The sequence below is a fragment of the Aspergillus luchuensis genome, chromosome 3 (genome assembly GCF_016861625.1).
Source record: "Aspergillus luchuensis IFO 4308 DNA, chromosome 3, nearly complete sequence".
NCBI lineage: Eukaryota > Fungi > Ascomycota > Eurotiomycetes > Eurotiales > Aspergillaceae > Aspergillus > Aspergillus luchuensis.
This window is the reverse complement of record NC_054851.1, coordinates 2,633,714-2,661,031: the sequence shown is the minus strand read 5'-3', so window position 1 is coordinate 2,661,031 and position 27,318 is coordinate 2,633,714. Positions and strand designations below refer to the sequence as shown.

At 51.3% G+C, this 27,318-nt stretch overlaps 12 protein-coding genes across 12 annotated transcripts; 7 read left to right on the top strand and 5 right to left on the bottom strand.

The window, feature by feature from the left end:
* Window positions 1-28: 28 nt before the first annotated feature.
* Window positions 29-842, top strand: VPS20 (ESCRT-III subunit protein VPS20; the record flags this gene model as incomplete). The annotated part of the gene is made up of 3 exons (XM_041687474.1): window positions 29-72; window positions 186-549; window positions 627-842. The coding sequence occupies 3 exons, from the start codon at window positions 29-31 to the stop codon at window positions 840-842; spliced, it is 624 nt and encodes a 207-aa protein (XP_041541355.1).
* A 302-nt stretch (window positions 843-1,144) lies between these two features.
* AKAW2_30907S (PITH domain-containing protein) lies at window positions 1,145-2,061 on the bottom strand (the record flags this gene model as incomplete). The annotated part of the gene is made up of 3 exons (XM_041687473.1): window positions 1,145-1,556; window positions 1,737-1,848; window positions 1,920-2,061. The coding sequence occupies 3 exons, from the start codon at window positions 2,059-2,061 to the stop codon at window positions 1,145-1,147; spliced, it is 666 nt and encodes a 221-aa protein (XP_041541354.1).
* A 477-nt stretch (window positions 2,062-2,538) lies between these two features.
* Window positions 2,539-4,673, bottom strand: AKAW2_30906S (putative ATP dependent RNA helicase; the record flags this gene model as incomplete). The annotated part of the gene is made up of 3 exons (XM_041687472.1): window positions 2,539-2,670; window positions 2,733-4,391; window positions 4,449-4,673. 3 exons carry the CDS (start codon window positions 4,671-4,673, stop codon window positions 2,539-2,541), a joined length of 2,016 nt encoding a protein of 671 aa, XP_041541353.1.
* Window positions 4,674-5,125: 452 nt separating this feature from the next.
* Window positions 5,126-6,550, top strand: CUE5 (ubiquitin-binding protein cue5; the record flags this gene model as incomplete). Its single annotated transcript, XM_041687471.1, has 5 exons — window positions 5,126-5,146; window positions 5,208-5,508; window positions 5,568-5,792; window positions 5,850-6,116; window positions 6,186-6,550. The coding sequence occupies 5 exons, from the start codon at window positions 5,126-5,128 to the stop codon at window positions 6,548-6,550; spliced, it is 1,179 nt and encodes a 392-aa protein (XP_041541352.1).
* A 408-nt stretch (window positions 6,551-6,958) lies between these two features.
* Window positions 6,959-7,580, bottom strand: AKAW2_30904S (mitotic-spindle organizing protein 1; the record flags this gene model as incomplete). The annotated part of the gene is made up of 3 exons (XM_041687470.1): window positions 6,959-7,045; window positions 7,124-7,201; window positions 7,503-7,580. 3 exons carry the CDS (start codon window positions 7,578-7,580, stop codon window positions 6,959-6,961), a joined length of 243 nt encoding a protein of 80 aa, XP_041541351.1.
* Window positions 7,581-8,122: 542 nt separating this feature from the next.
* On the top strand, window positions 8,123-8,629 carry AKAW2_30903A (GNAT family N-acetyltransferase; the record flags this gene model as incomplete). The annotated part of the gene is made up of 1 exon (XM_041687469.1): window positions 8,123-8,629. One exon carries the CDS (start codon window positions 8,123-8,125, stop codon window positions 8,627-8,629), a length of 507 nt encoding a protein of 168 aa, XP_041541350.1.
* A 647-nt stretch (window positions 8,630-9,276) lies between these two features.
* Window positions 9,277-12,105, top strand: AKAW2_30902A (putative transmembrane glycoprotein; the record flags this gene model as incomplete). The annotated part of the gene is made up of 1 exon (XM_041687467.1): window positions 9,277-12,105. One exon carries the CDS (start codon window positions 9,277-9,279, stop codon window positions 12,103-12,105), a length of 2,829 nt encoding a protein of 942 aa, XP_041541349.1.
* A 390-nt stretch (window positions 12,106-12,495) lies between these two features.
* On the top strand, window positions 12,496-14,287 carry AKAW2_30901A (putative MFS transporter; the record flags this gene model as incomplete). The annotated part of the gene is made up of 4 exons (XM_041687466.1): window positions 12,496-13,087; window positions 13,142-13,274; window positions 13,332-13,752; window positions 13,817-14,287. 4 exons carry the CDS (start codon window positions 12,496-12,498, stop codon window positions 14,285-14,287), a joined length of 1,617 nt encoding a protein of 538 aa, XP_041541348.1.
* Window positions 14,288-16,583: 2,296 nt separating this feature from the next.
* On the top strand, window positions 16,584-18,689 carry PTC2 (PP2C family serine/threonine-protein phosphatase; the record flags this gene model as incomplete). Its single annotated transcript, XM_041687465.1, has 7 exons — window positions 16,584-16,619; window positions 17,003-17,321; window positions 17,427-17,500; window positions 17,573-17,657; window positions 17,719-17,925; window positions 17,991-18,251; window positions 18,316-18,689. The coding sequence occupies 7 exons, from the start codon at window positions 16,584-16,586 to the stop codon at window positions 18,687-18,689; spliced, it is 1,356 nt and encodes a 451-aa protein (XP_041541347.1).
* Window positions 18,690-20,552: 1,863 nt separating this feature from the next.
* On the top strand, window positions 20,553-21,967 carry AKAW2_30899A (choline-phosphate cytidylyltransferase; the record flags this gene model as incomplete). The annotated part of the gene is made up of 3 exons (XM_041687464.1): window positions 20,553-21,082; window positions 21,138-21,488; window positions 21,544-21,967. 3 exons carry the CDS (start codon window positions 20,553-20,555, stop codon window positions 21,965-21,967), a joined length of 1,305 nt encoding a protein of 434 aa, XP_041541346.1.
* Window positions 21,968-22,699: 732 nt separating this feature from the next.
* On the bottom strand, window positions 22,700-23,893 carry AKAW2_30898S (uncharacterized protein; the record flags this gene model as incomplete). Its single annotated transcript, XM_041687463.1, has 1 exon — window positions 22,700-23,893. One exon carries the CDS (start codon window positions 23,891-23,893, stop codon window positions 22,700-22,702), a length of 1,194 nt encoding a protein of 397 aa, XP_041541345.1.
* A 1,039-nt stretch (window positions 23,894-24,932) lies between these two features.
* On the bottom strand, window positions 24,933-26,542 carry AKAW2_30897S (DMT family transporter; the record flags this gene model as incomplete). Its single annotated transcript, XM_041687462.1, has 2 exons — window positions 24,933-25,988; window positions 26,159-26,542. The coding sequence occupies 2 exons, from the start codon at window positions 26,540-26,542 to the stop codon at window positions 24,933-24,935; spliced, it is 1,440 nt and encodes a 479-aa protein (XP_041541344.1).
* Window positions 26,543-27,318: the final 776 nt, after the last annotated feature.

Here is a 27,318-nt window from a genome sequence, read left to right as displayed (position 1 = left end):
CTCGGGAACAAAGCAACATGCGCTGACAATGGGAAACACAAACAGCACCCATAAGATCTCTGCTCAGGACCGGTGAGACTATTCCTATTATTCCAATGGGGTTCGCCCCTGTTGCTGCCTCCATCAGCGCCGACCGGCACAATTCCCCCGTCTCCGTCCGATAAACTAATGCTCTTAACGCTCAGGGCAATCCTTGACCTCAAGAACCAGCGAGACAAGCTCCACCAATATCAGAAGCGAATTACCGTCTTGACAGACCGCGAAACCGAAATCGCGAAGCAATGTCTCGCCAGGAATGACCGCAAGCGCGCTTTGCTTGCCCTGCGTCGCAAGAAGTACCAGGAGTCGCTGCTAGATAAGACCGACAAACAGCTCGAGCAGCTCGAACAGCTTACGGGGCAGATTGAGTTTGCGCTGGTTCAGAAGGATGTCCTTTTCGGCTTGCAGCAAGGGACCAAGGTCCTGCAGACCATTAACAAGGAGATGGGTGGTCTTGAGGGGGTGGAGAAACTGATGGGCGAGACGGAGGAAGCGAGAGCCTATCAAGAGGTAAGCTTTTATTGTCAATGGTTATTTGAAAAGGTTATTCTGGATTGGATGCTGACGAGTTGGTGATGGTTGTACAGGAAATCAGCGAGATGCTTGCTGGACGCTTGTCCACTCAGGATGAGGATGAAGTTGAAGAGGAACTGGAGGCTTTGCAGCGGGATACGCAGGGTCCGGTTGTCTTGCCGAATGCGCCCAGCTCTAAGCTCCCAGAGCACATGGAGGGGGTCAAGGAGGACGAGCATGCCGCGGAAGAAGAGGCCCAAGTCGAGGAGCGGACTGCAATTCTTGCTTAAGACTGTGCCATCCATATGATCTCTTTCTTTCGATATTAGCATTACCGGCGTTGGTGGTTTCAGGAAATTCAAGTATAGTATAGCATTGTTAGATATGTTTCGCTATTTGAACGCTAGCAACTAGACCGTCGAAACATGGATTGGCGTGCATTATCTTGATAGAGCCCAGCTCAATACCCAAGGCAGTCTCCGTAGCTTCTGATCAATCATTCCAGTCTGTCACAGACCTCATGCATTCCAGGCCAGCATATAGCCGCCCCATGTTCAAACAAACACTGAAATACGATCCATATTACTTCTGCTCACAGAATCCTGCTCCCTACTCCATTCACACCCTGAATAGCAACATGATCACCCGGATTTGCAGCCGCCTCATACAAGAAACTGATTGGCTCCCTATTTAGGGCCATAAACTGTCCCTTGAAACCAATATACCCGACCTTGGTGACGTCTTCTTCCCCATCGCTCCAGTTATCCTCGAAGAACAGAGTGATGGAGGTAGTCGCGTTCCAATGCGCCCGGTTCAGCGGCAACTCGAAAACATCTGCGCCCGGCATAGGTTGGGGTATCTCGACTGTCTGCGTGGGCTTTAGGTCCGAAGCTGTTCCGAAGTCCAGGTCGTCGCGATTCTTGAACAGCTTTAGGGTCTTCGGGGCAGATGGGGTGGGAGCGGTGTATATAAGGAGGGAGTGGACTTTAACCTGGCCGGTGAACCTGGAATTCTTTGAATTAGCAGCTATTTCATGGATAATGTGGTGGTTGTGGTGTAAAAGACTGTCGAATGCTGGGTTTGCGACAAGAAGCTGAGATGAGGGGCATTTGGCGGGGTAAAATCCACATCACAAATAGCAAATCCGGTCGATAACCACGACGATATTAAGGGGTGTAACATACGGAATATACATCAACAGCTGTTCATCTGCGTCGCTTTCCAGCTCCGGCTCATCGTCGAGCCTTTCGGCCCATGTTTTCTTGACAATCGCCGCGCCGGACTTGGGACTGGCCTCTGCAGGTAGGATCTCGGGTTAGCATGCACAGCATTACTTGCAGCAGGTGCTTATATCGCATTTTGCCTACCGTTTAATGTAGTGATCGAGTCAAACTGGATTTGAGAGTAGAGGAGAGATTGAATCGCGGGGGTGATGTCGTTGGAATGATCATGACCGTCTTCTCCGTGGCAATGGCCGCCGTGATCGTGGTGGTGGTGATGACCTGACATATTCGACTTGAGAGATTTCGATTAAGAAAAAGACTGACACTGATTTAGTTATGTGTCTGACTGGTAGAGTATTGTTAATCTGTGGACTGCAGTGTGTCTGAGATTGTAAGGATGGTTGACCTTTTACCAAGAAAGAAAGAAAGATGGGTCAGCGTTGTTGTTCTTCGGCGAAAGGACCGTCTGGCTACTGTGAAATGATGCGCATCATGATCCAGGTGACCGATTGCTTGGTTTATTCACCACTCAGGTACGCTTTACACCTGTAAGCATTTGTTAATTGTTGTGTTCCGCTGGAATAGCAGGATTTACAGATACTAATAAATTCTACAGTTAACAGAAAGAAGGAATATGCATCTCTAACATTCTATAGAGGTCAACGCTGGCGGGTATAGTACATGCAGGCATGTCGTCAATCACAATCACTAATAGGTTCACCATCATATAAGTCCCATCAAGATACGCACTATGTCCTATAGCTCAATGGACCTGGTAGTAGTTCGGGGCGTATTCGAGAAGGTAGTTCTTTTCGATCTTAGTGATATCGCGGATGAAGGTCTTCTCGCCGGTTTGTAAGATCTCATGGAAGATGACCCAGTCGGCTTTCCGATTCTGTATAGCCCAGTTAGCAAAGGACTGCAAATATAGAAGATAACTCTGTATTGTCAACATACAAACATCAATGAACTCGGGTGAGCATGGAGAGTCAGGCCTCCGCTCACCGTCTTAAAGGTACCATCGGGTTGCATCTTCGCAGCGTGTGCGAAATAACCCGTAGTAAGACACCTACGAATCTGTTCCGCAAGCTTACTTGGGTCTTCTTGCCGAGACCGAGCGGAGAGAGTCTCGTCGACCTGAATCCCAAAACGCTCAAGATATCGCTTCAACTGGCCCCGAATGCTCACAGCCCGCTGCAAAGATCGAAAGTTCAGAAGATTGTCACGGCACCATTTGGACTCCTTCTTTCCTTTGGTGATAAACGCTTGGTACACGTTAAGATACGTCAGATGATCGCCCTCTTCAACTGCGAACTTTCTCCGCTGGCTCTCCGATGACTTCCTGTCGCCTTCATGTTGAACCCATACGGTCCCTTGAAGACTCACCATGGCAGCAATAGAGAGGATCTCACTTAAGCAGTTGAAAGATGGCGCTGATAGCAGCACCTTTGCCATCATTGGATCGACTGCCAGCTCTGCCATGCGCATCCCATGGGGCTTTGTGAGTTTGGCATAGTCATCAACTGCTCCCAAAGAGTACAGCAGCTCAAATGCGCGAATAACAAGCTCTGTAGGAGGGGGAGTCAGGAAGTCGAATCGTACGATGTTGTCAATACCCAAAGCCTTGAGCTGCATGATCACAGGTGCTAGGTTTGACCGCTGGATCTCCGGAACGGTGGCCTCGGGGAGTTGTTCATAGGCCTGCTGCGTATAGAGGCGGAAGCACTTCCCAGGTTTGGTACGCCCGGCTCGGCCAGCTCGCTGAACAGCCGCTGCCTTTGATATGGGCACTGCGGTCAATGTCTCTATGCCGGTCTGCGGGTTATAAGCTCTTAATTTGGCGAAACCGCAGTCAATGACATACACAATCCCGTTAATAGTAACCGATGCTTCGGCGATGTTGGTCGACACGATGACCTTGCGGGTGTTTTCTGGTGTCGGTTCAAACACGTACATTTGCTGGTCTGTTGTGAGGCCAGAGTAAAGGGGCAACGGAAGTATACTCTGCGCCTTGGGATGCAGCGTTGCGGCACGTTCAGCGATCATCTGCACCGTGGTATCAATCTCCTCTCGGCCAGTCAAGAACACCAAAATATCACCTTCCGCCTCTTGAAGATGAATGTCGAACACGGTTTTGACTGCGCGTTCGACATAGTCTTCTGCAGGGTTCTCGAGAAAGAGCATGTCCACCGGATACATGCGACCTTCTAGACTGATGATCCTTCCCACCTTGCCGCCAACATCACCGGATTCCGTACTGCTGTCAAACTCCTCACCAGCGAAGAAACGCAGAAAGTCTTCAGCTTGCAAGGTTGCACTACTGACCACAATCCTAAGCTCCGGCCGTCGTTTCATGATCTTTTTCAGGATACCCAGGAGGATATCAGTACTGAGGGAACGCTCATGAGCTTCATCCACCATGATTACAGAGTATCTTGACAGCAGAGGATCTACGAGTGCCTCCCTAAGTAGCATTCCATCTGTAAGGAACTTGATCCTGGTGGAAGCCGAGGTCAAGTCCTCAAAACGAATTGAGTAGCCCACCTCTTCTCCGAGCTTGCAGCGCATTTCCTCAGCTACCCTAGCGGCCACCGTGGTAGCGGCCACCCGACGTGGCTTGGAATTTATTAGCTTTTCCTTTTGCATCCGAGTTGATCTGAAGGAAAATCATACTTGTGTCACGGCTATGGCCTTCCCATCTGCACACCATCCTGCTTGGTCGAGATACTGGGGTAGTTGGGTCGTTTTCCCACTTCCTGTTTGTCCAACGACAATGGTCACCGGATATGTTTCAACCAGGTACAACAAGCTCTGCTTGTGTCTTGCGATTGGAAGCAATGCGGCCGGCTTGTATAGAGCCGGGATAAAGCTGGTGGACAGATCCAGCTCGGAAGCCATTGCGATTGGGCCTTGAATGATAATGGACCTAGGAGGTGATTTGCAGCACCGGTTCCAAGCAGGGGCAAGCTATTATTGCGCTAGAAAACCCCAAGTAAGCATATTGAAATCGCAATTTCCGTGTCAGCTGCGCAAGCCTTGCACTGCCAGAATTGGATCCAGATTCTACTTTGACGAAGTAGATATTGTTGGAGCACCTGCAGCAGTGCTTACCTAAGCACCGGGTCCATCACGTGGCGCAACGTCACTCCGCGGGCATCGGAAGTGCGAAGGGGGCTGAGAGGCTCCGAAGCTCCAATCGCATCATCCCCAGCTTGCTTTCTGCCTGTTGGGCAAATTTCCTGGTCGCATAAATACCTCCAAGGCCTGCGAAAAGCTTGGCACTCTTCTCCACCTTCTAGACAGCAACAGCAAGTTCGCAATACTCCAACGCTGCCTAAGTTGCTCTCACGATGTCGGAAGAAGACAAGACTGTAGGTTGTCCTCTATATCCCGCTCCTTATACCTCATGCCCGGCCACTCACTCGCAGCCAGTCTCCCAATAAACTCTCCACTGGACCACTTAGTCCCAAACCCGAGTCGCCGACTACTGCGCGCCCTCTCGATTTTGATGATGAACCCCAGGAAACCGGTGTCACCGCAGCGCCGTCAACAGCCCCTACTCAGCAGGGCGCTGCGGAAGCTGCCCCGCCTAAGCCACCCCGCCCATTGAGCCCCCGTCAACAGGCCGAGAATACTCTCAAGGAAGCATTCCCCTCTATTGAGGCATCGGTGATCAAGGCAGTGTTGGTGGCCAGTAACTGGGACGTGGAACGGTCATTCCATGCTTTGCTTAGTACGTGTGGATTGCGACGGACAGTACTGCTATGCGCGGTCACTAACAAGTCCCTTTAGGCATGACGGATCCCAGCGCTGCCGAACAAGATGCGCCGCCCCCAAAGCCACCACGCCCAACTGCTGCGCAGAGGCAGCTAGAAGCGGATGAGATGTATGCCCGTCAGCTGGCCGAGCACTACAACCGTCCTACGCGCCAACCCCGTTGGGACAACGAGTACCCACAGCAGCGGCCGCGAAGGGGAAGCGATGGATCGGAAGAGAAAGAATACAGCTTTTTTGATGGTCGGTGATATGGATCTTTACTACGTTATCTTGGTCGCTAACAGCTGGCCTATATAGATGATCTCCCGGTGATCCGCGAGAACCTTCGCAAAGGATTCTTAGATACCCAGACGAAGGTCAACTCCTGGGTCCAGAACCTGAAGAAACGCCTCGACGGCGAACCCGAGGCCGGCCCTTCTGGTCAAGGCCAGCCTGAAGAGAACTATGGTAGACCTAGACGGAGCGGAGACCTAGGTCGTCGAAGCGGCGATCGCGAACGCTACGATGCTGATCATCGCATTCTGAACGACGACTTTGCCTCACTTGAACTGAGAGATGCGGAAGGTACGTTGACCCTGTACTTTCCCTAATTCTGCACTAGATCCACATTCGAATGCTGACCTCCGTTCGCAGCTCCTCCCCCGCGACCCCCACGGCCCCTCGCCAACCCCGACCTGTTCAAATCCTCATCACCTTCCCCTGATCGACGCAAGGTCTCTTTCCAGGAGGGACCGCCTACTGAGATTGACAACCTCTACGATGCCTCTGAGCCCGTCAGACGTACGTCCCCCGCGACAGGCAAGTCGAGCAAGTGGCAGCCTCTGTCGACTGTTGACCCTTCGCCCGTCGGGGAGCATGACCCATTCAGTCTTGGCGACAGTGATGATGAGAAAGAAAGGGAAGCCAAGGCCAAGGAGCAGAGCACGGCTGAAGCTGGGCCGGCCAGCGAAGCGTCGAAAGACAACAGCAGCAAGGCCGAGAATGCTGGCAAGTCGTAGGGCTTGTTCAGTGATCGATTAATAGTTATGAGAGTTTCCTTCTTTTGCCTCCTTCCCGACACATGCCGTTTCATCCCTAGCACCACCTGTCTGCTACATGTACTCTTCATACCATTACCCTGATAATGGCCATATGGCCGACGTTAATGATACCAAAGACTGCACTAGTGGGAAGTCCCAGAGACCGGTCCATCCCTAACGAGGACTATGAATACGACGAATATTACAACAATTAGTAGTAGACCGCTCAAACATATCCATCATATTCCATTCTATTTAGAGAATAAACGGGTATCACAAGGAAAACCAACCCAAACAGAAAGGAGCAGAAAAACGCCATAGATACCTAAAATAGTCACACTAAACACATCCCACAACCCCAAATTAGATTCTTAGCAGCCATCTATCTCACTCCGGCAAACCCTGCTGCTGCTGCTGCTCATTCGCGAACCCGCGCGGCACACCAGATTCTTTTCTTAGATCCTTAATGACCGCCTAATAGACAGCGTCAGCTTCCGTCCCTCCGGAACAAAAGTGAACATATAGCACATGATAGATATGTAAAGAACTTACAGCAAGAGCATCCGGATTGACTCCATTCTCAATCAAGGACACACAAAGCGACAGCTCCGTGCGGTCTAAATTAGTGTTCTGGATGGAAGTTCGGATATAGTTAGTCAATCAAGCAATCAATCAATCAGTCAATCAATTCGTTGACCAGGTGTGTGTATATTATGTGTCTTGTCAGATAAGATGACACCAGATCCAGTCTAGACCAGAGAGTCTGGTCTATTCCCGGCTGGCATGTTGGGGATAGGAAGTAGATGAATAGCAAAAGCTAGAATATTCGATGATAACAATAATAACAGTAGAGTAAAAAGGAAAGAAAACGCCAGGCAGAAGAATGAAAGGTAAAATCGATGGAGGGGGTGGTGGGTGTGGTGTCACGTACAAGAAGGGTGGAAATCTCGTGAAGAATGTCAATAACTTCGCGGGCGGCCTGGCGTTTGTCGTCGGCTTGGGAGGGCATTTCCGGAGAGGGAAAATGTAGTAAAGTCTTTTGTTTGGAAGTGAGGGTTGAGTGAGAGGAGAGGAGAAGGGACGGGATGATGAAACGATGGACAGAATGCTGGAAAGCGTATATCGGGGAGTATAGAGTATAAGCTATCGATAGAAGTTGACTGGAGTTGTAGATTGTAAATAGTTAATTGAAGGTATTCATTCCTATCCGGTCTTCAACTCAATAGTACTCAAATACTCAAGTGTAACGTCGTATTGTAAGTATGGTACTGCGGTGACTAGTAGATTACGCACCATACCTAGATGGGACAAAGGAGTATCTGTGATTGGTTTTTCCTCTACTAGAAAACTTCCAGTTACTCTTCAACAACTCGGGCAATCGAGCTGAATTGAGAGCCATTGGACCTTCGCACGACATTGGGCATCTGCAGAATCAGAAGAGAAATCTCTAGTGAACTATCCTTCGTGCTCCGGGATAATTGTGGAACCTCCCCTGTCAACTCCCCATCTTCCAAACGATCGTGAATGTAGATCCTGGAGGGGTTCTCCGGAATGCCGCCAGCGGATCTGACTCCCAGTCTGACCATCTCAGACATCCATTCCTTGAAGAGAGACCAGGCCCTGGAGATTCTTGCCCAGATTTCACGCGTCGAGAAGAAGACCTTCCCCGCTAACGAGGCATTCAGTTTCGGTGAGGAACTCTGGCGCAAGAAACCCAACACGAGGGTTCTGTATGTGACCCGTGCACCATCGGCTCCGGGTGATGTCCGCCCAACCTTGCTGGCCTATGCGGTCTACGTTCGTCAGAAGGGAATAGCCCTACTGCACAAAGTTTGCGTGGGTGAAGCCCATCGCCGCCAGGGTGTCGCGATGCGGCTCATGAACTATATCCGAGCTCGTCTACAGAGCGAGGGGTGTCAGCAGATCCAGCTATGGGTCGACAAAGCCCGCTCGCCCGCTAGATCTCTATACGTCCGCAATGGCTTCAAGGAGCGTGACCAGATCCCGGACTATTATGCGCCAGGGCGTACCGGGATCAAGATGGTTCTCGATCTTTAGCTGTAGCGTGGGCCCTGTACCCGCCCTGTCGCGCCTAAGCATGGCCTTCGGCCCCTCGATAGACAGGCCTGATCCCCCTACCCCTCCGCTTTACGCGGTGGACAGGAGCCACAAGACTTCTCCTTGGTACTTTTTGTTCAAAACTAGGGTGGCTTTGCCTGTCAAATACTCTCCCTTAAGCCTTCGGGAAATACGAACGCTATTGAGAGGGAGGGGTTGGGCCGGCTATGCTCCTGTGTGGACTCCTGCAAGCCATCCCTTGCAGGCGCGTGCATTCGCAACGTGAGCTTGAACTCCCGCGCCGCGAACCATCCATCTCTAACCATTCCCATACTTCAGTGACGTCAAACATAACCAGGTATGGCTCTGTAGAAGGGGCCACACGCTTCGCGCCTCTCCTGTGCCCAATGGGCCCTTGGGCGCGGAGGCCCTTGGGGGCATACTCTTTGCCCTAAGGGCAGGCTGTTTCCGCCACTTTTGCTCTTCCAGCTGCCACCTTCTATCTTTGTCGTCTCTTTCTCTCTCACTTTCTTGTGAACTTCATATACACTCCTAGATCTTCAAGCTGTGCTTGGATGATACGTCTGGAAGATCTATAGGAACGTCTATCGAATACCTGCCAGGACCGTTCCACTTGCTTAGGAGATATGGCGCTCTTTGCGTTGGCTCTCCTCAGCATCCTGGTGACTGTTGTTGCAGGTCTGCAGGCCAGCTACCCTGTTAACGCGCAGCTACCTCCGGTAGCCCGGGTATCGAAGCCATTCGAATTTGTCTTCTCGCCGGGCACCTTTTCTGGAAGCGATGACAACACACAATACTCGCTTTCGAACGCGCCGTCATGGCTCGAAGTCGACAGCCAAACCCGCACGCTATCCGGAACACCGCAGAAAGATGACCAAGGATCACCGACGTTCGATCTTGTGGCCTCAGATGGCTCGGAGTCTGTGGACATGCAAGTCACATTAATTGTAACAACCGATGATGGACCGCAACCGGGAAAGCCGCTGTTCTCACAACTCGAAGACATGGGAGCAACCTCGGCCCCAGACACTATCCTCCTACATACCGGCGACTCTTTCTCATTATCCTTTGAGCCGGACACGTTCACCAACACGCGCCCGTCAACGGCCTACTATGGCACATCTCCAGACAACGCACCGCTACCCTCATGGATTGTCTTCGACCCAGCATCACTCAGCTTTTCTGGTACAACACCAGGTAGTGGACCTCAAACATTCAGCTTCAATCTTATAGCCTCGGATGTGACTGGGTTCAGCGCGGCTACCATGACCTTTGAGATGACCATTAGTCCACATATCTTGGCGTTCAATCGGAGCACGCAGACATTCTTCCTCTCGAAAGGACGGCAGTTCACTAGTCCGCAATTTGCCAGCAATCTCACCTTGGATGGACATGACACGACGAAGAGTGACTTGACCGACATTAAGGTGGATTCGCCAGATTGGTTGTCCCTGGATGACGAGACCATCTCTCTGAGTGGCACGCCCCCTGCAGATGCCGCCGATAATAATGTCACGATTACCGTGACGGATAAATATCAAGACGTAGCCACGCTGATTGTCAGTCTACAATTCACTCAATTCTTTCGCAACGACCAGAATGTATGCGACGCTATCATCGGGCAGTTTTTCATGCTGGTCCTTGACGACTCTGTCTTGACCAACGATTCTGTCCAGGTAGACGTTGACTTAGGGCAAGATCTTCCCTGGCTTCACTACAACCGTGACAACAAGACTATATTCGGACAAGTTCCCTCCGACATCAGTCCGGGAAGCTATCATATCAACCTCACTGCCCGGGAGGGTACCGCAGAGGACACTCGCCAGTTAACTATCAAGGCGATGTCAGAAGGGACCACAGGCGGGCCAGGCACAATCAATTCTACAGCCTCCGATGCGAAGAACAGCATTCGCGGAGGCAAGGCCGGTATTATTGCTATTGCTGTCGTCGTCCCCTTTGTGTTTCTAAGCACTGCCTTGCTTCTCTTCTGCTGCTGGCGGCACAAGCGTAAAGCGGCCGCAAAGAAATCTCAGGATGGACAGGAGGCCGAGAAAACGCTATCAACTCAGCCAGACGGCGAAGGTATCACGCATAGTCGGCCTTATGAAGAAACTGCCCAGGGCGAGCCCCCGAGGATTCTGAGGATCCCTTCACAATCATCAGAGCCTCCAAAACTGGAGCTACCATTATGGCATGCGAGCCCATCGAAAAACAACGAGCAAGCCCCAGACGCAGCCGGCAAAGAAAACACCCTCTCCGATCCTACATTCGATTGGGGAGGTTTCGCTTCTCTCAAGGGACCCGAACCAGAAGAGGCCAAACCAGTGGAGGAGGCACCGCCACAGCCGAAACGCCTGTCTTTCCAGAACAGTCCCCCCTTACACCGACGAACAACCACCACTAGTTCTAGGAGACGAGAGCCCCTTCGGCCGATTCAGCCTAGGAGGTCCCTGAAGCGAAATTCTACCACTCGATCGCGTAGATATTCCAAACGGTCGAGTGGTATATCTACAGTGGCGTCCGGGCTTCCAGTCCGACTCAGTGGTGCCGGACATGGGGCCGGTGGTTTCGGACCTCCAGGACATGGCGTGGTCCGTCTCTCCTGGCAGAATACACAGGCTTCATTTGGAAGTGACGAGAGTGACGTAGGAAACCTAGCGCCGCTGTTTCCACGACCGCCACCTCGAACCAGAGAGAGCGGGGATTATTCCAGACGAATGAGCCTGCGAACAGTCGAGCCTGACGAATCGACCATTTCCGAAGCGGACTCACTAGAAGCGTTTCTTCACAGCCGCGCAAAGAGTCGGAATTCGTCCAACCCGCTCTTCGCAGGTCAATTTGGCCGTCGAGCATCATCGGGCTGCCGGGCTCTCGAAAGAGCTCGAAGCACAGCCAGTCGCGCTGACACAGTAGCCAGTTCCAACTATATTGAGGAATATCGAAACTCAATTCAAGAGCGGCCGTGGTCGACAGCCATGTCTGCCTCCATTTACACGGATGATCATCGTCAGTCGGCTTATTTACATAGCCTGTCCGAAGAATCTTCAGACATGGGCCCACCCCGCCCCGTGGGCAAACTGCCCAGCCAATCGAGTCTGGCGCAGAACTACTCTGAGACGATTGCGCCCCTGCCTCGCTTCTACAGCGAAGTAAGCTTGGATGAGCCGAAACGGTTCGATGGAGGGCCGGGATTGGGAAAAGAGAACGATCCGCCCACTGAGCGGCAGCTCGGCGGGAGCTCACGCCCTTGGTATCAGACCGGCTTTTACACCCACGGTGACATAGCTGGTGCCGGACAGTCATCGCGAAAAAGCCCTTCACTCTACTCCATTCCTTTCGATTCCAAATCACGCCGAGTGAGCTTGAACCGAGCGGTGGAGCGGGAATGGGAAGAGCTGCACAGTATGCAGAGGGAGCCGGCAGGAAGCTTGAGAAACAACGCAGCCTTCTTGTGAAAGGGGTGACAAACGCAATTCTTAGTATTTATGTTCATATCCTGTTTTATGGTTTTGCTTCACTGTCGACCAGGTCGTTTAGAAAAGTGTTCGGCGAGCGTGATATCCATGGATTCTGAATTTGGTTTCTTTGTTGATGCTCGGACCGTTGGACGGTTCTGCGCTTATCTAGTACCCAGTAGTGTTTAGCTAAATAATCAAGCCATTTAATATATCACTGGCATTGGGTCAGCAGAACAATGGGCCAGTAAACAGCGGTAAACCCTTGTTCCCGCTTATCGGACATCGGAGAAACGCCCATGTGTCGCCGACTGATCCATTCAGCTCCTAGTAAGATGCGTCGGATCCTTTGGCCAGCGCCATGGCCGTTCCTTTTAGCGTCATTTGGAAATGAGGCTAATCAAAGCCCATCCTTATCATCATCTCTGGGACAGAGGGGGGTTCTTACTCCTTCCCTCAGCCTCTTGGCCCTTGAGTTTGAAGCATTCCTCTTCATCTGAAGCCTGGGATTCCTTCATCATGACTATTGCTTCCGAACAGCCAGAAACACCCTCTGAGACAACTTCTCTCTTAGCTGAGCACAATGGACTTCCTGTGCAGCCAAAAAGTGTTACGCGTAGAGCCCAGCAGGTCTTATTTCTTGCGTGCCTCATAGCGGTCACTGTCGATATCGGCAACTACATCTCCGTTGCTCCCCAACTTCAGATATACGAGTTGAACATCTGCCAGCGCTTGCATCCGGAGGTCTTTGATAGCAGCCCCGGCGGGGTTCTCCCTTCACTGGTTCCTTCGGCTTGCAAGACTGCTGATGTGCAGGGTGAGCTGGCGTTGCTCAAAGGTTGGATGAGCACCTTTGACCAGCTTCCGGGCATTATTCTGGCGCTTCCATATGGACTCATGGCAGATCGCGTTGGTCGTAAACCAGTCTTATTTCTAAGCCTGGCTGGGTGTGTCTTGCAAGAGATGGCAATCAGAGTCATCGGTAAGTCAAGCTGATGTTGCGACGTGGAGGGACAGGCTAACTCCAATGTGAAAGCCTGGTATCATGCGACCATCCCCCCACGAGCTATTTGGTTTACGCCAATCTTTCAGATTCTTGGTGGCGGTTCTCAGATAGCTACCTCAGTGGCTTTCACTATCATCGCGGATGTTTTCCCGGTAGAGAAACGGTATTGAAATCTTGCTAAACCTGTTCACGTCCCCTTTGCTCATCAAGGCTCCTGCAGTTCAAGTACCTATTTCATCTTGTCGGCAGCTATACTGCTGTCAGAGATTCTTGCTGTTCCCTTAAGCGCCTGGCTGATGTCATCGGACGCCTGGATCCCTTGGATGCTCGGACTAGCCTGCGAATTTGGTAGCCTGTTTACGATCCTCTTGTTGCCGGAGACTAAACCGGAGCCCTCAGTCAACCCCGTCAATGATGTCCAGCCGGAGACGGCAGGCCACTTGAAGCTATCATCGGCATTTACATGGGCCAGTGTGGTACGCTTTGCTCGCTCACAGTTCGCTCAACTGCATGAATTCATCGGCGAGTATCCAAGTGCCCTAGTCATCTCCCTCGCCTTCCTCTTTTCGAGCTATGGAATCGAAGCAGTTCCTTTCATGCTCCAATATGTCTCCAAGCGCTTTTCATGGAGCTTAGCAGAGGTATGAGATCTCGGCAAAATGTACAAATACTTCAAGTTTCAGATATGCTGATATGATTTCCAAGGCGAGCCTTCTCATATGCGTCAAGGGGATCATTAATTGCTTCGCTTTGATGCTCGTACTTCCGATGGCTACGAAGATCCTCGACCGATATTTGTCCCCCGTGCAGAGAGACCTTAGAGTGGCCATAGGCTGTGCATGTCTATTAATGGCTGCTTTTGGCTTCATGTCCGTGGCATCTCATCCAGCAGTGTTCGTTGTAGGAGTTGCTCTGGTTGCTCTTGGAGGGGGGTTCAGCGCCGCTCTGCGCAGCGTCGGGAGTGCTTTGGTTGGGTCATCGCATGTTGGACTCCTGAATACGACCATAACTCTGACACAGGGAGTTGGACTCATGATATCTGGGCCACTCCTAGCTGGATTATTTCGAGCAGGGATGGCCTGGGAAGGAGCGTGGATGGGGCTTCCATGGATGGCAGGATTTATCTTGTATGCAGCAACCATCCTGACAACGTATTGCCTCCGAGTCCAGAGCTAGATCTAGCCATCATCCTCTGGCCGTTGATGACTGTTAGTGTGAGGTCAGCTGCATGGTAGGAGAAACAAGTGATCAAGGTTGATTATAGAAGAGCATGACCGCGAGCTTGAATGTCCCCAGAAAGGGAGAACAAGCGGAGATACCCCGGGCAACGATGGTCAGTCCTGAATGGACTTACTGGTAGTGGTGGTATAGACTTTCCTATTTGCTAGAAGAGAAAAGATGGACACCGATCGCTCGCAGAGCGAGATGTGACCATTTCATAGTTGGATCTTTGGGCGGGATGGTAATAATCCACAATTGCATCGCTACTGGAATCTTCTAGGGAGCGGTCTGGGAAAGGCAGTTCACTAGGGAAGAGGGTTGAACGTATGGAGTAGTGAATTAGTTCAGAGGAAGAGCAGGTGCGACTCTACCAGATCAAAGACACTCGTCCTGCCACATGACCACGCTCCAACCGCCACGCTTATGTACTCACTTTCTACACAACGAATGCTTACAAGGGACCTTTGAAGCTACTGGGTATTATCAGTATCTCATCATAAGTCGGTCAATGCTGTTTTGTCGGTTCCTCGATAAATCCCGAATAGACACGAATTGAATTAAATAGCCCCAGTCCCCTTGCAAGAGCTGAAAGGTAAGCTGCTTGAGTTCGGACTGTCGGGGAATAAGTAGGCAACTGGTTGGCTGGCTGGCAAGCAAGCAAGGTATAGACAGAACTCAGAGATGGCCCTCTAGTCGAACGTAGGCGGCAAGAGAGTATTTACCAGAGCGGTTTAGTTTGCATGTATGGACACGTACCCAGATGCATGGGTCTGATCTACTGTATAACCCATCAGTAGCGCGTTTTGAGAGTTCCTTTATCTTAGCACGAGCCAGTCCTTTGGTAGTTCATATAATTAGTAACCCAGATCCCCGGTACCTTGCCAACTTCCAATCTAACCAGGCATTGAAAGTCATTAGGAAACGTGGCACGGACGACGTTCTTGCTTGAAGGTAGACATGGAGCTGAGCTAACTAGTACGTACAGTGTCAGCTCCACCGGAAGGTCTTTGAATGGATAATCTGTATTTCACCTGCGAATTAAACGGGGGTTTCATGCTGTAGAGATGCTATGCAGGAGCTGTAACAGGTAGGCACATCATCTATTATCTTCCAGCAGATACTAGAGACGTAGGGGGAAGTACCTCGAATTGTGGCTGGAGTTGATGGGTGAAAAAGTTCGGGTCAGCCGACGCCAAGGAGTTTTCGTCATTATTCAATTTCAATTCAATTTCTGATTATTTTCAATTGCCGCATCCAGAAAAAGGCACGCGACTGGCAAACTTTCCCCCGGCTCTTCCCTTTTCGGGCCTACCGCCTGCCGCATGCGATCAGGTTGTAATGGTACGGTGGAAGTACCATGAGAGTACCTTACCTTTCTCCCCAACGGAGTGGAGGTACCCTGGAGGTACATGCGCTGCTCTCTGCCTGCTTCAGCCTGCTGTCTCTCTCTGTCTGCCTGCGGCTGACGCCCTTGTGATTGATTTTCTTTCTCACTTAACAGATGGCCAGATAATGCCTGATGCCCATTAGTCTATTTTATTATCGTGCAGAAAATCTCTTCCCCTTCCTGTGACACCATCTCCTCCTAACTTGGACCAGTTCCTCGCCTCGGTCCCTTGTGTCATTATTTAGTATTCCCAATTGTCTGACCTATCTTGCCTGTTATATCAATCACCCTGCTTCTCACCCAATTTCAGAGCTATCGTCATCGTTGAATCGGCTTTCCCCACTCCCCCGAATGATAGGTAGGCTACACCACTCCCACTACCGCTTACCACTACTACTACGTATTAGTAGTTAATTACTAGTAGTAGTAGGTGCTGTTATTATTATTACACCACCGAGTCCGGAATTTAACTAACCTTCCACAGCAGTCCGGAGGCACACACACACTACTAAATCCTCTCCCTACTACTACTAGCTTCCTCTTCCCCCCCTCTCTCTCCCTCCACCATCCCATCATCAGTTCTGCTCACGCTTTTCTGCTGGTTCCATTCCCGCTTGCCGCCTCCCGAATAGTCATTCTGCCCTTGCCCTCAAAGCCAACCTAATCTCTTCTCTTTCACCTGATCTGCTGCCTCTTCCCTCCCCATCCCCCTCCCCTCGTCTTCCCCCCCCCAAAAAGAATCCGCCGGGTTTTCCACCTTTTCTCATCCTCTATTCTTTCCCCTCCCCCTCCTCGGTGGTGTGTGTATGTCTGTAACGGGCCTTTCCTCTGCGTGAACAGTTTAATTGTGATCCACTAGAAATCATGGGTCAGACCTTGTCCGAGCCCGTGGTCGATAAGGTGAGTGAAACCTGAAGCATTGCGTTTGCCTGTCTGGTCCTTTGATCCTCCCCCACACTGCACGCATCTTACGCCATTCTAATCTGTCCACCATCCACATTTACCATTCTGTGCCATACCCGCCCATTCTCCCCTTTTTGTATCCTTTTGTCAAACATGTTCACTGCCCAGCATTATTATATCCTACAGCGTTCTTTTTCATTCCTCCTCTTGTGTGTCGCGCCTGCAATGTGGTGATCATCCCTCCCCTGCGGGGTTCCTCCACAGGATGATGAAAATTTCCTGCACGCGATTTCGGGCGGATGACCTGTCACCATTCCATTGTGTTCCGGATCTCTCCTTAATCTCCTACATCCTCACTAACCACTTCCGGTGCTATCTAGACTTCCGCTGAAGGTCAAGATGAGTGCTGTATATACGGTGTTTCCGCCATGCAGGGTTGGCGAATCAGCATGGAGGATGCCCATGCTGCCGTCCTCGACCTGCAGGCCAAGTACTCGGACCAGGATGAAAAGCCGACCGACCCCGATAAACGACTCGCTTTCTTCGGTGTATATGACGGGCACGGTGGAGACAAAGTAGCATTATTCGCCGGAGAGAACGTCCACAAGATTGTCGCGAAGCAGGACTCCTTTGCCAAAGGTGATATCGAACAGGCCCTGAAGGATGGCTTCCTCGCTACCGACCGGGCTATTTTGGAAGGTTCGTGAGCGCTATGATCGGAGTTCGGGCAACCTTCCCACCCGCCTTCTCCCTCTCCTTCTTGATTTCTGTCCCTCCGAGGTAGCAACGGACTGACCCGGCTAGACCCGAAGTATGAGGAGGAAGTGTCTGGCTGCACCGCAGCCGTCAGCGTTATCTCGAAGCACAAGATCTGGGTGGTATGTATTCTAGCCATGGCCGGTTTGGAAACGACGATGGGCTCGGTTCATTTTTTTTGACAATGGTTCTAGGCCAATGCTGGTGATTCTCGCTCTGTACTGGGTGTCAAGGGCCGCGCGAAGCCTCTTTCATTTGACCACAAGCCTCAGAACGAAGGTACAGACCCTACATCTCGATTAACGACCTGCGTTGGTGATGCTGACATGACAAAATATAGGCGAGAAGGCTCGTATCAGCGCTGCTGGTGGTTTCGTTGACTTTGGCCGTGTCAACGGCAACCTGGCCCTGTCGCGGGCCATTGGTGACTTCGAGTTCAAGAAGAGCCCCGAGTTGTCTCCTGAGCAGCAAATCGTCACTGCCTATCCCGACGTCACTGTGCACGATCTCAGTGACGATGACGAGTTCCTCGTAATTGCCTGTGACGGTGGGTCTTTCTCTGGTGATTAAGGGAGCGAGGGTCTCGGAGATCGCTAACTTTTCGGAATGCAGGTATCTGGGATTGTCAGTCCTCCCAATCAGTGGTGGAATTCGTCCGCCGTGGGATTGCCGCGAAGCAGGACTTGTATCGGATCTGTGAGAACATGATGGACAACTGCCTGGCCTCCAACAGTGAAACCGGTGGTGTTGGCTGCGACAACATGACGATGGTTATCATCGGTCTCCTTAACGGTAGGACCAAAGAGGAGTGGTACAACCAGATCGCTGAGCGCGTGGCGAACGGCGACGGCCCTTGCGCTCCGCCCGAGTACGGCAAGTCTCTCGAGGATCCCACGGCCTCCAATTCCAATCCCTACTGACTGAACGGGGGGTGCAGCTGAGTTCCGCGGCCCCGGTATCCGGAATCAATTTGAGGAGAACCCGGATGACTTTGACATGGAAAACGACCGTGCGCGTGGCTTCAGCGTCCGCTCTGGCCGCATCATCCTCTTGGAGGACGGCACTGAATTGATTCCGGAGCAGAACGATGACGAACTCTTTGATCAGGCTGAGGAAGACCAGGACCTTGTCAATCAGGTGCACCGTGATTCACCTGATGCGGCTCGGAATGAACGGGAGGGAACTCCTGGGCCTCAGTCTAAGGACACTCCCCGAACGGACGCCGCTGAGATATCGGAGTCGCCGTCTACCACCGCGGAGGGTTCGTCCGGCAGTGCCCCTGGAACGCCGCAAAAGCCTACGAGTTCGTAGTCATGATGGATCTCTTGCATTTCTCCTTGATGTGTCTTTTCTTTTTTCCTATTTCCTTTTCTACCCTTGCCGCGCTTGTTACCTTTTCCTTTTTTTTCCTTATTTTGGTTCTTTGAAAACCATCCTTGTGTGATTCTACGACTGTGCCCCGTTTTTACCTATTTCCTTACATTTACGTGGACTTCTTTCTGCCTTGCCCCTTCGGAAGCGCCAGGCTTCCTCACGTCGAACTCCCCCCTTCTATTTATCATACTCCAGCCTTACTCCCTTTCGAAATGGCCTAGTGGTTTCAGAGGCGGTGGAACCCAATCGCGAGGTGACCTTTTTTTAACGAGAAGGAAGTCCAAAGTCACTCAATATTTCGGCATTGGTTGCGGGGTGGATGCATGGGAATCGGGTCGGAGGGTTTCGTTTATGTTTACCAGTTTTATTGCAGAGCCGCGAGCGGCCGGCCTCACGAGAGTACGTCTGTTTCATGCCATGAACAAGATACCGCACAAAACGCCCACTGTTGATGAACCATGATATTTTCCATGATTGTCCCAATTTTCTTTCTCTATCTTATTGTCTGTGTCTTCCCTGCTCCTTGACGATGCGATGCCGTGTCCACCTCAGCTGCAGCCTGGAAAATTACCGGCGGGACAGCCCTTGCGATGTCCCGGCTTGAGCACGACATTGGTATGTTGTAACCAATCGATCACGTCAGGGAGGGGAGGGAAATAGCGGAGTTGCACACCATGTATGGCGTCCCGGGGGGAGAAATATTCCATGATGGCATGACGTACAATTTTTATAAGTCCGGGGTCGGGTAAGGCAAACTCGTCGAATGCTTGCTTCAGCAGCGGAGTTTCTGGAACCGGGATGGAAGCGAACCGTGTATGTTGAATCTTTTGTCTCCTTTTTTCGTTCTAAATTATATCGTATGCATATAGAAACGTTGGCTGTGCAGGAGTCTTGACACCATCCGGAAGTCAATTGCGACAAGAGATGTGGAGTGAAAGAGGAGTCCGTAGGATGGATCTAGTACTTAGTTGGTAGTCTAAGTAGTAAGTACAGTACTTCGCAAAAAAGGCCTGATTGAGGTACACCGTATGGTTACTTTGGAAGGACCGGGCGAATGAGAGGGCCCGCCGGGGTCCCGTGATGGGCGATGATGGTTGGGGCAGGACCATACGTGACGGTCAGTTGTCTTGCTTGCTTTCCCCACTGTGGGCAGTGCCAGTATTTTAGCAGAACGTACGTATCTAGCAGTAATTAGCAGTTTCTCGCGGTCATTAGCGACCCATTTACTGGTAAGCGGTCAGTTCTATCGAAGGTGATCAGTCGAGTTTGAGTAGTTTGAGTAAGGTACCATACATGAATCAATATTCCCGGTCGGGAAGATTTTGAGATTCTTGCCTTTTTTAGTCTGCGCTCTAGTTTCGGATCCGCGATACTTTCGGTCGGTTTCTTCCCCTTGTCTTTGCTTGCTCCATCGCCCGTCTGTCAAGGGTCCTGCTCTAGTTTCTTCCTCTTTCTCTTCCTCTTCTTCTTCTTCCTCTTCTTACTCTTTCTCTCTCTCTTCCTCCCTCTTCTCCCCCCTCTCCACCATTTTCCCCCCCATGGTTTGTTGAGGGATTTCATCTTCTCCTCTGTGCTTTGGATCCCATCCCCGGGCCCTGCCGTACTCCTCTTCCCTCCTCCACATCCTCTCCGTCCTGCTTTTCTGTCCTCTTGTCTCACCTGTCGCCAAGCGGATTAATTTCTTATCCTCCTACTCCTTTCGCCGCTCCTCCTCCTCCTCCTCCTCCTCCTCAGCTTCTTCATTTCCGTGTAATTTTTTTTATTGACAGAAGTCGAGCTGTGCTCCCTCGGTCGGCCATCATGTCCTCCCCCCAATCTTCGACTAAACGCAAGCGCAGCGGTTCCCAACATCTTTCCGCCAATGCCGCCATTCCATCCCCTGCAGAACTTTTGCAACCCTCCTCTCGCGATGCGTCTGGTGAGGAAGGCGACGAGTCCACAGGCTCCGCCATTCCCTTGCCCAGCAAGCACAAGAAGCAATCGTCTCTCGATGTCACCTCTGCCGGCACCGTTCCGCCCACCAAACGGGCCCGCAAGGCGTCCACCAGTGAAGGTCACGTTCCAGCTTCCAATGGCGATCTCCCCGACGCACCATCGGCCCTCAGCAAGGAGGATCCGGGCGAGCCATCAGAGACCACCGTGGCCAGCAGTGATATCGAGAGTCGGAGCAAGAGCCGGCCGGGCTTGCAGGTAGACACATCGGAGCCGTTGATGAGCCCTCCCGCGCGTGCTGGGCTTCAGGACCCCGTCGGTTATCACACCAACCCTCCGCCAACGGGACGGCCGGTGCGCGTGTATGCGGACGGCGTGTTTGATCTGTTCCATGTGGGGTATGTATCGGCCATCTGGCTTATGTGGACAGAGTGCTAACCATGAGGTGTGCAGACACATGCGACAGCTGGAACAAGCGAAGAAGGCGTTCCCTGACGTGCATTTGATCGTCGGAGTGACCGGAGACGAAGAAACACATAAGCGCAAGGGACTGACGGTCCTGAGCGGTGCCGAGCGCGCAGAGAGCATCCGTCATTGCAGATGGGTGGATGAAGTGATTCCCAATTGCCCTTGGATTGTGACGCCGGAATTCATCGATGACCACCAGATTGATTACGTTGCGCATGATGATTTACCATATGGTGCGGATGAGGGAGATGATATCTATGCGCCGATCAAGGCTCAAGGAAAGTTCTTGGCTACGCAGCGGACAGAGGGTGTGAGTACAACGGGAATTATTACCAGGTGAGTTGTGCCGCTCGATGGATATGCTTGGATGGGGGCTCATTCAAAAATACAGAATTGTTCGCGACTACGACCAGTACATTTCTCGACAGTTTAAGCGTGGTGCTTCACGACAGGAACTGAACGTGTCATGGTTGAAGAAAAATGAGCTGGAGATCAAGCGTCACGTGAATGAGCTCCGGGACAGCATCCGGTCTAACTGGACTACGACAGGCCAAGAATTGGGTCGGGAGCTGCGTCAGTTCTGGCAAAACAGCCGGCCCAACAGCCCGCTATCGAGCGCGCGCAACAGCGTGGATCTGGGCGGCTCGCGCAGCGGTGTCACCAGTCCTGTGCTGGGCAGCAAGGCGCATGTTTCTCGGGTAGAGGCTCTGGGACGTCCGGAGAGCACAATCGGCAACGGTCGGAACGAGCCGGACTTTGCAACGGGCTACAGTTTGGGATTGATTGGGGGTGTTCGCGCATGGGTAGGTGCATAATTCTTACTACTTTGTTGCATTGACTAATTGTGCCCCCAATGTAGATGCGCAGTCGCCGTTCTCTCGTGGGTAGCCGGGCACCATCGCCCACCAGCGAGGAAGAGCACGATTCCGAGGTGGAACGCAGCACGGAGGCATTGCAGCAGCAGCTTCAACAGCAGGAGCATGAGCAGCATCACGGTTGATTGATTGATTGATCATCTACGATATTTTTCATCGGACCCCAGACTGGTGAAGAGGTCTGTGTTCTGACTTGTTGCAACGATCGATGTAAGTTAAGCGAGGACTTTATTTTCATTAGCTCACGGTAGCGTTGGAAAAAAAGAAAAGGAATAGATGTTATATTTTATATTTCTTTTTTCCTTTCTGACCGAGTTAATGAGTAATGATTGTCTGGATTGGTATGTTTAATGGGATGTTGGGATGGGTTGGTGGTTATTGTTGGTTGATTGGGTTTTTTTGGTAAATTGCATATTCTTTCCAATTCTTATTCAGGGCATAAGATGGGTGGATGGATGGATGGTAATGTACAGCTAGATTGATTGATAGAAGGGCTAATTCATTCATGGATATGAGAAGTGGTAGTAGTAGCAGTTTGGTGATGCAGTATATATCGTAGTCAGTCTAACTAACGACTTCTATTGAGCACACAAATAACAAAACAAGGGTATCTATAATCATCATGCAACAAAACGCTTTAAAGACTCGACTCGACCACTTTACTTCTTCCCCTCAAGCAGCCATAATAGCCAACCTCCCCCTCTCACCCACCACCACATCCTCCTCCTCTCCATCATCCCTCTCCCGACACATCACCTCGACCAACCTCTCCCTAAGCACCTGCACATCCCTCACCAATCCATTCTCCAACACCCGTCTCGCCAAGCGATCACACCTAACCATCACCCCCAACTCAAACCCCTTCAGCCCCCGTACCTGTAACAACGGCCTCACCCACTCCTCCTCGGTCCCAAAACTAACCATATTCCCCCCGGTCACCGACATTCCCCCACCTCCTCCTACAAGGTTATTAACCGCAAACACGGTCCCCAAATCCAGCCCTAACCTGACCCTCTCCAACCCGGGACACTTCCTCGCCACGGCATCCCAGAACCCACCCCAGAGCATATCATTGTGCGTATGCGTGTACACCGAGAACGGATACTCCTGGCCCGCCATGGGCTGCCAGATCGGAGTGTATTGCACGGTGAGGGACTTGATGTATTTCCGGAGATGGGGGGAGATGGTGTTGATGAATGAGAGGAAGGTGTAGAGGTCGTCTGTGTCGATCGTGGTGAGGGTGTAGAGGAGGGGGGCGGACTCGAGGTACATTGCTCGGCAGGTTAGGAGCGGGGAGGTGGTGTTGCGAGAGAGGGTGGTAGGGAGGGAGGGGTGCGTGTGTGGGTAGAGGGTGCTGTTTGTGTCGTGTTGCTTTGCTTGATTTGTTCCTTTGGGAGGGTTTGTGGTGATGATGGGTTTGGGGATCGTGGTGGGAGAGGTGCGCCATCGGGCCATGGTTTGGGGACAGCATTGGCGGTGTTTGTCGAGTGGGGAGGGGTGTGTGCATCGGACGTGATGGATTTTGTTGCGGATTTGGACCAGGTGGATGGTTGTGTTTGTAGTAGTGGTGGTGTCATTGGGGTGGTTGGGACTGGTGTTGGGGGAGTCGTTGAAGACGTAGGCGTAGATCATGAGGCGGATTTCTGGGGGCAGACGTTGGAAAAAGCTGCTTGTTGGTTGGGAGGTGCTGTCTGCTGCTGCGGATGGTATGATGTTGTCGTTGGAGGATGTGGATGTAGATGGGGGACTGCATATTTGACGAGATTGAATCAATTCGCGAATGGTTTCTGGCCATCGTTTGCCTGTGGGATAGTAGTGGAAGATGGAGTAGGGGTCGCGGAGGATCCAGGTGTCGAAGTGGCGCATGTTGTATAGTATATTTTGATGATATATATCTTGTCTAGTCTAATGGTTTAGATGTATGGATAAGTGTAGAATGACAGTCTAAAGATGAATGAATAGAAAGGAGTTATAGAGAAAGAATGACGGGCCTAGCTTATATATAAGCTAGTTTAGTAGTGGAAAATGCACAGATACACACTGAGATAGAAAGAAGTACGAAGTGATAATAGCAACATATAAGAAGTGTATAAAGTAATAAATTAGTTAATATTCGAGAATCGGAACAGCACGGTCTCAAGTGCAACCTTATGACGGTGGTGGCGGCCAATCAACTGGTTCACATGCAGGGATGCTGCAGTCAAGCTCGCCGGTAGGATCAGAGTGCTCCGGTTGTAGTAGTAATAGTGGTGGTAGTGGTAGTATTGATGCTAGAATATCTTGACTTGTGGAATGGGGGAGAGTTGTATCCAATTGAAAATGCCACGTAGAGATGTTACATGAACAAAGTAAAGAGTACTTAGTATAAGAAGCAGTGATATCCCCGGATTGCCCTCCCTCCACTATCTCCGTCAGTATCAGTATTAGTCTGGTAAGAGTATTGAAGCGAGCCTATCACAATCCCAATCCAGAAAGAGCTTCAGCCACTTTTCCACATTACGGCCAATCACAGACCTCAAAAGCAATTGGGGATGCCCATTGGAGTGGAGCTCTCTACACGCTTTGCCACTTACGGACTGGCATCATTTACTAGTGTATACTTAGTATGGGAGTATCAGTGCATCCGACCGCCTCACTTTCACTGCTATCAATCTATTAATCAATCAATCAATCACGACCCCATAACTAGTGACTTTATATATCCTTTGTATATACTGCTATGCTCTGCGCCAGTATGCTATGCAATGTGAGCCCTTCCTCCCCTTATCGAACATGTGGCATCGCTCAACCTCTTCCCTCCGCTGTCGAGCTATGCACTGTGACGCCGACCTGCTTCCTTTTTACTTTCCCCCCTCAAAGAACTTCAGGCAAATCCCTCAGATCGTCGCGCGATTTGCAAAACGCCTCATGCGCGACCCCCGCTCTGTTGTCTTTCCCCGCCCTCCTCCAGACGCGCTTCTGCAGCCACTCCAGCCCGGTTCTCGTCCGTGCCCTCTTGATCTCCTCCCTCCTTCTCCTCGGATGCGGTTCCCTTTGCGCCCTCTCGCGCCATGGCCACATACATCGCGCTCACCAGGATCAGCGCCGATCCCGCCCAGCTCACCGCCGACAACGTACTACCCCAGATCGCCCGGTCGTAGAACACGGCAAACAGCATCTGCGTGTACAGCATGAAAGTAGCCCGCGATCCGGACGATGTTGGCTTCGCTGATGCCTCCTCCTCGTCGTCACGCGTGCCATAGTCCCGATCCCAGTCCACCGAAGTCTTGGGCTTGGTCTTCCGCACCGGCGGCACATACGCCAGACCTGCCGTGAGCAGGAACTGCAGCAAGAATCCGCTAACACCCAGCCCAAGAAGCAGCGTCCATTCCCACAGCGTTCCCGGCAGCTCCAGCGGAACCGAGGGCATGACCAACATCGCCAGTGTAGCTACGACCGTCGTGAATGAGGAAAAGTAAGTCACGGAGACGAGCGGGTGACAGCGCTGTCCGATCATCCGGATCGTGGTGTACGCACACGAGGCTCCCAGCACTCCGACCGCAGCCACCACGATGGCCAGCACGTGGTGGTAGCTATCGGTGGCACCGGGCTTATCGCCTTGCTCCGGTTCTTCGGAGTCGGCACCCGAGCGCATGAACGGGAACGGCCGAGCGATGAGAACGACACCCGCCAGCGAGACCAGTCCGGCAAGTTGCTGCTTGCGCGTGAAGGTCTCGTTGGGGATCAAGAGCGAGCACGCATAGCAGCTCAGGATCGGGGCTAGGAAAGTCACCACGGTTGCCTCGGAGAGCGGCAAATACTGAACGGAGTAGTAGAGCCCATAGACGCCGAAGAATCCACCTCCAGCGCGCAGCATCAGCAGAGTAAAGGTTTCGCGCGTTCCGAACGGATGCGGTACTCGCGCGTACCACATGTAGAGGTAACTAGCGAGAACAGTGATAGACATGCGGGCGAACAGGATCTGTAGTACGGGGGATCAGCCGGGTTCCTGAGCAGGGACCATATCTAGCGTCTTCAACTAGAGGGAGCCCCACGAGTGGGCATCCCCTACACAGTTCACACACAGTAGGTCATCCATCTACTAGGTAGCTAGCTATCCAGCAGAATAGGTAGGTGATAATAGAAACGCACCTGAAACGGATGAAACCCCTTCCCATCACGACCCTTGATTTCCAAAATTTGCGTCATGACATTCATTGACGCGCCAAAGAACTGCGCGAACATGACCAAGATCATGCCCTTACCCTGCAGCCAGACATCGCAGGATACCTGCTGCGCCGTCTTCCACCATGGCTGAGTTGAGCAGTGTTGCATTGTTGAAGAAGCAGAAGCAGAAACATGTCCATGTCCCGAATGAAGCAGTGGCGTCTGCTCCGAATAGACAACGTGCTGTTGCTGCTGCTGCTGCTCATCGACTTGATTGTTCTGAGCCGGTAGTAAAGTTACATATTGTTGCTGAGTTTCTTCACCCGCGGTCGAGTTGACGCCCCTTGCGTCAGATGGATTCAGAGACATTTTTTAATTCCAGTGGTTCCAGGTTAAGGTAAGTGATTTTGCTTTGGTTAGTTCGTGTTTTTGATTTCCTTTCCTTCGTAAATCATAAATTCATGAAAAAAACAAAATGGTTTTGAAGTATCGTTTAATTCTTCATGTAACTCATGGATAAAAGAGAAAAATAAGTAAAGTAGTAAGTAGTTGTATCCCTGCGCCCCTTTGGAAAGAGGAAAAAAAACTTGGAAGTCAACAGACCGGCTGGAAGAGCACTGGAATGCGACGATATCACTTTTTTTATTAATCAAAAGAAGAAAATAATAAATCCCAGTCAAAATAAGCCCGTGACACCAAACTGCTTTTAGAGCCGCGATCGGCCTGGTTTTTGTTGCATGACTAATCGGGCCCTTGTGACACCCTTCGGTTTGGAGGGGAGTTTGTCCGAATCTTACTATTCTTATGTTGTTATATCACTTGAGTGTGCTGTTGGAAAGAGTATATGAGAATGTATTGTATTGTTCAGGAAGCATAACAATCCGATTGAAATGCTATGCAAGGTATCCTTGGGGTTTGCTGGCTGTGCATGGGAATGGTTCCTTGGTTGTAGTGCGCTTATCGGATCTACTAAATATCTAGTAGCTGCCTAGGTAGATATATGTTGAAGTGACACTAACACAAGGTCCACGGATGTACTGCGATATCACATCAAGAAATAGAATACATGGGCGGATATGACGCCAACATGGATATTCAATGAGATGTGCATCTGCATGTGAGCAGCAGGGATCAAACTCTATCAA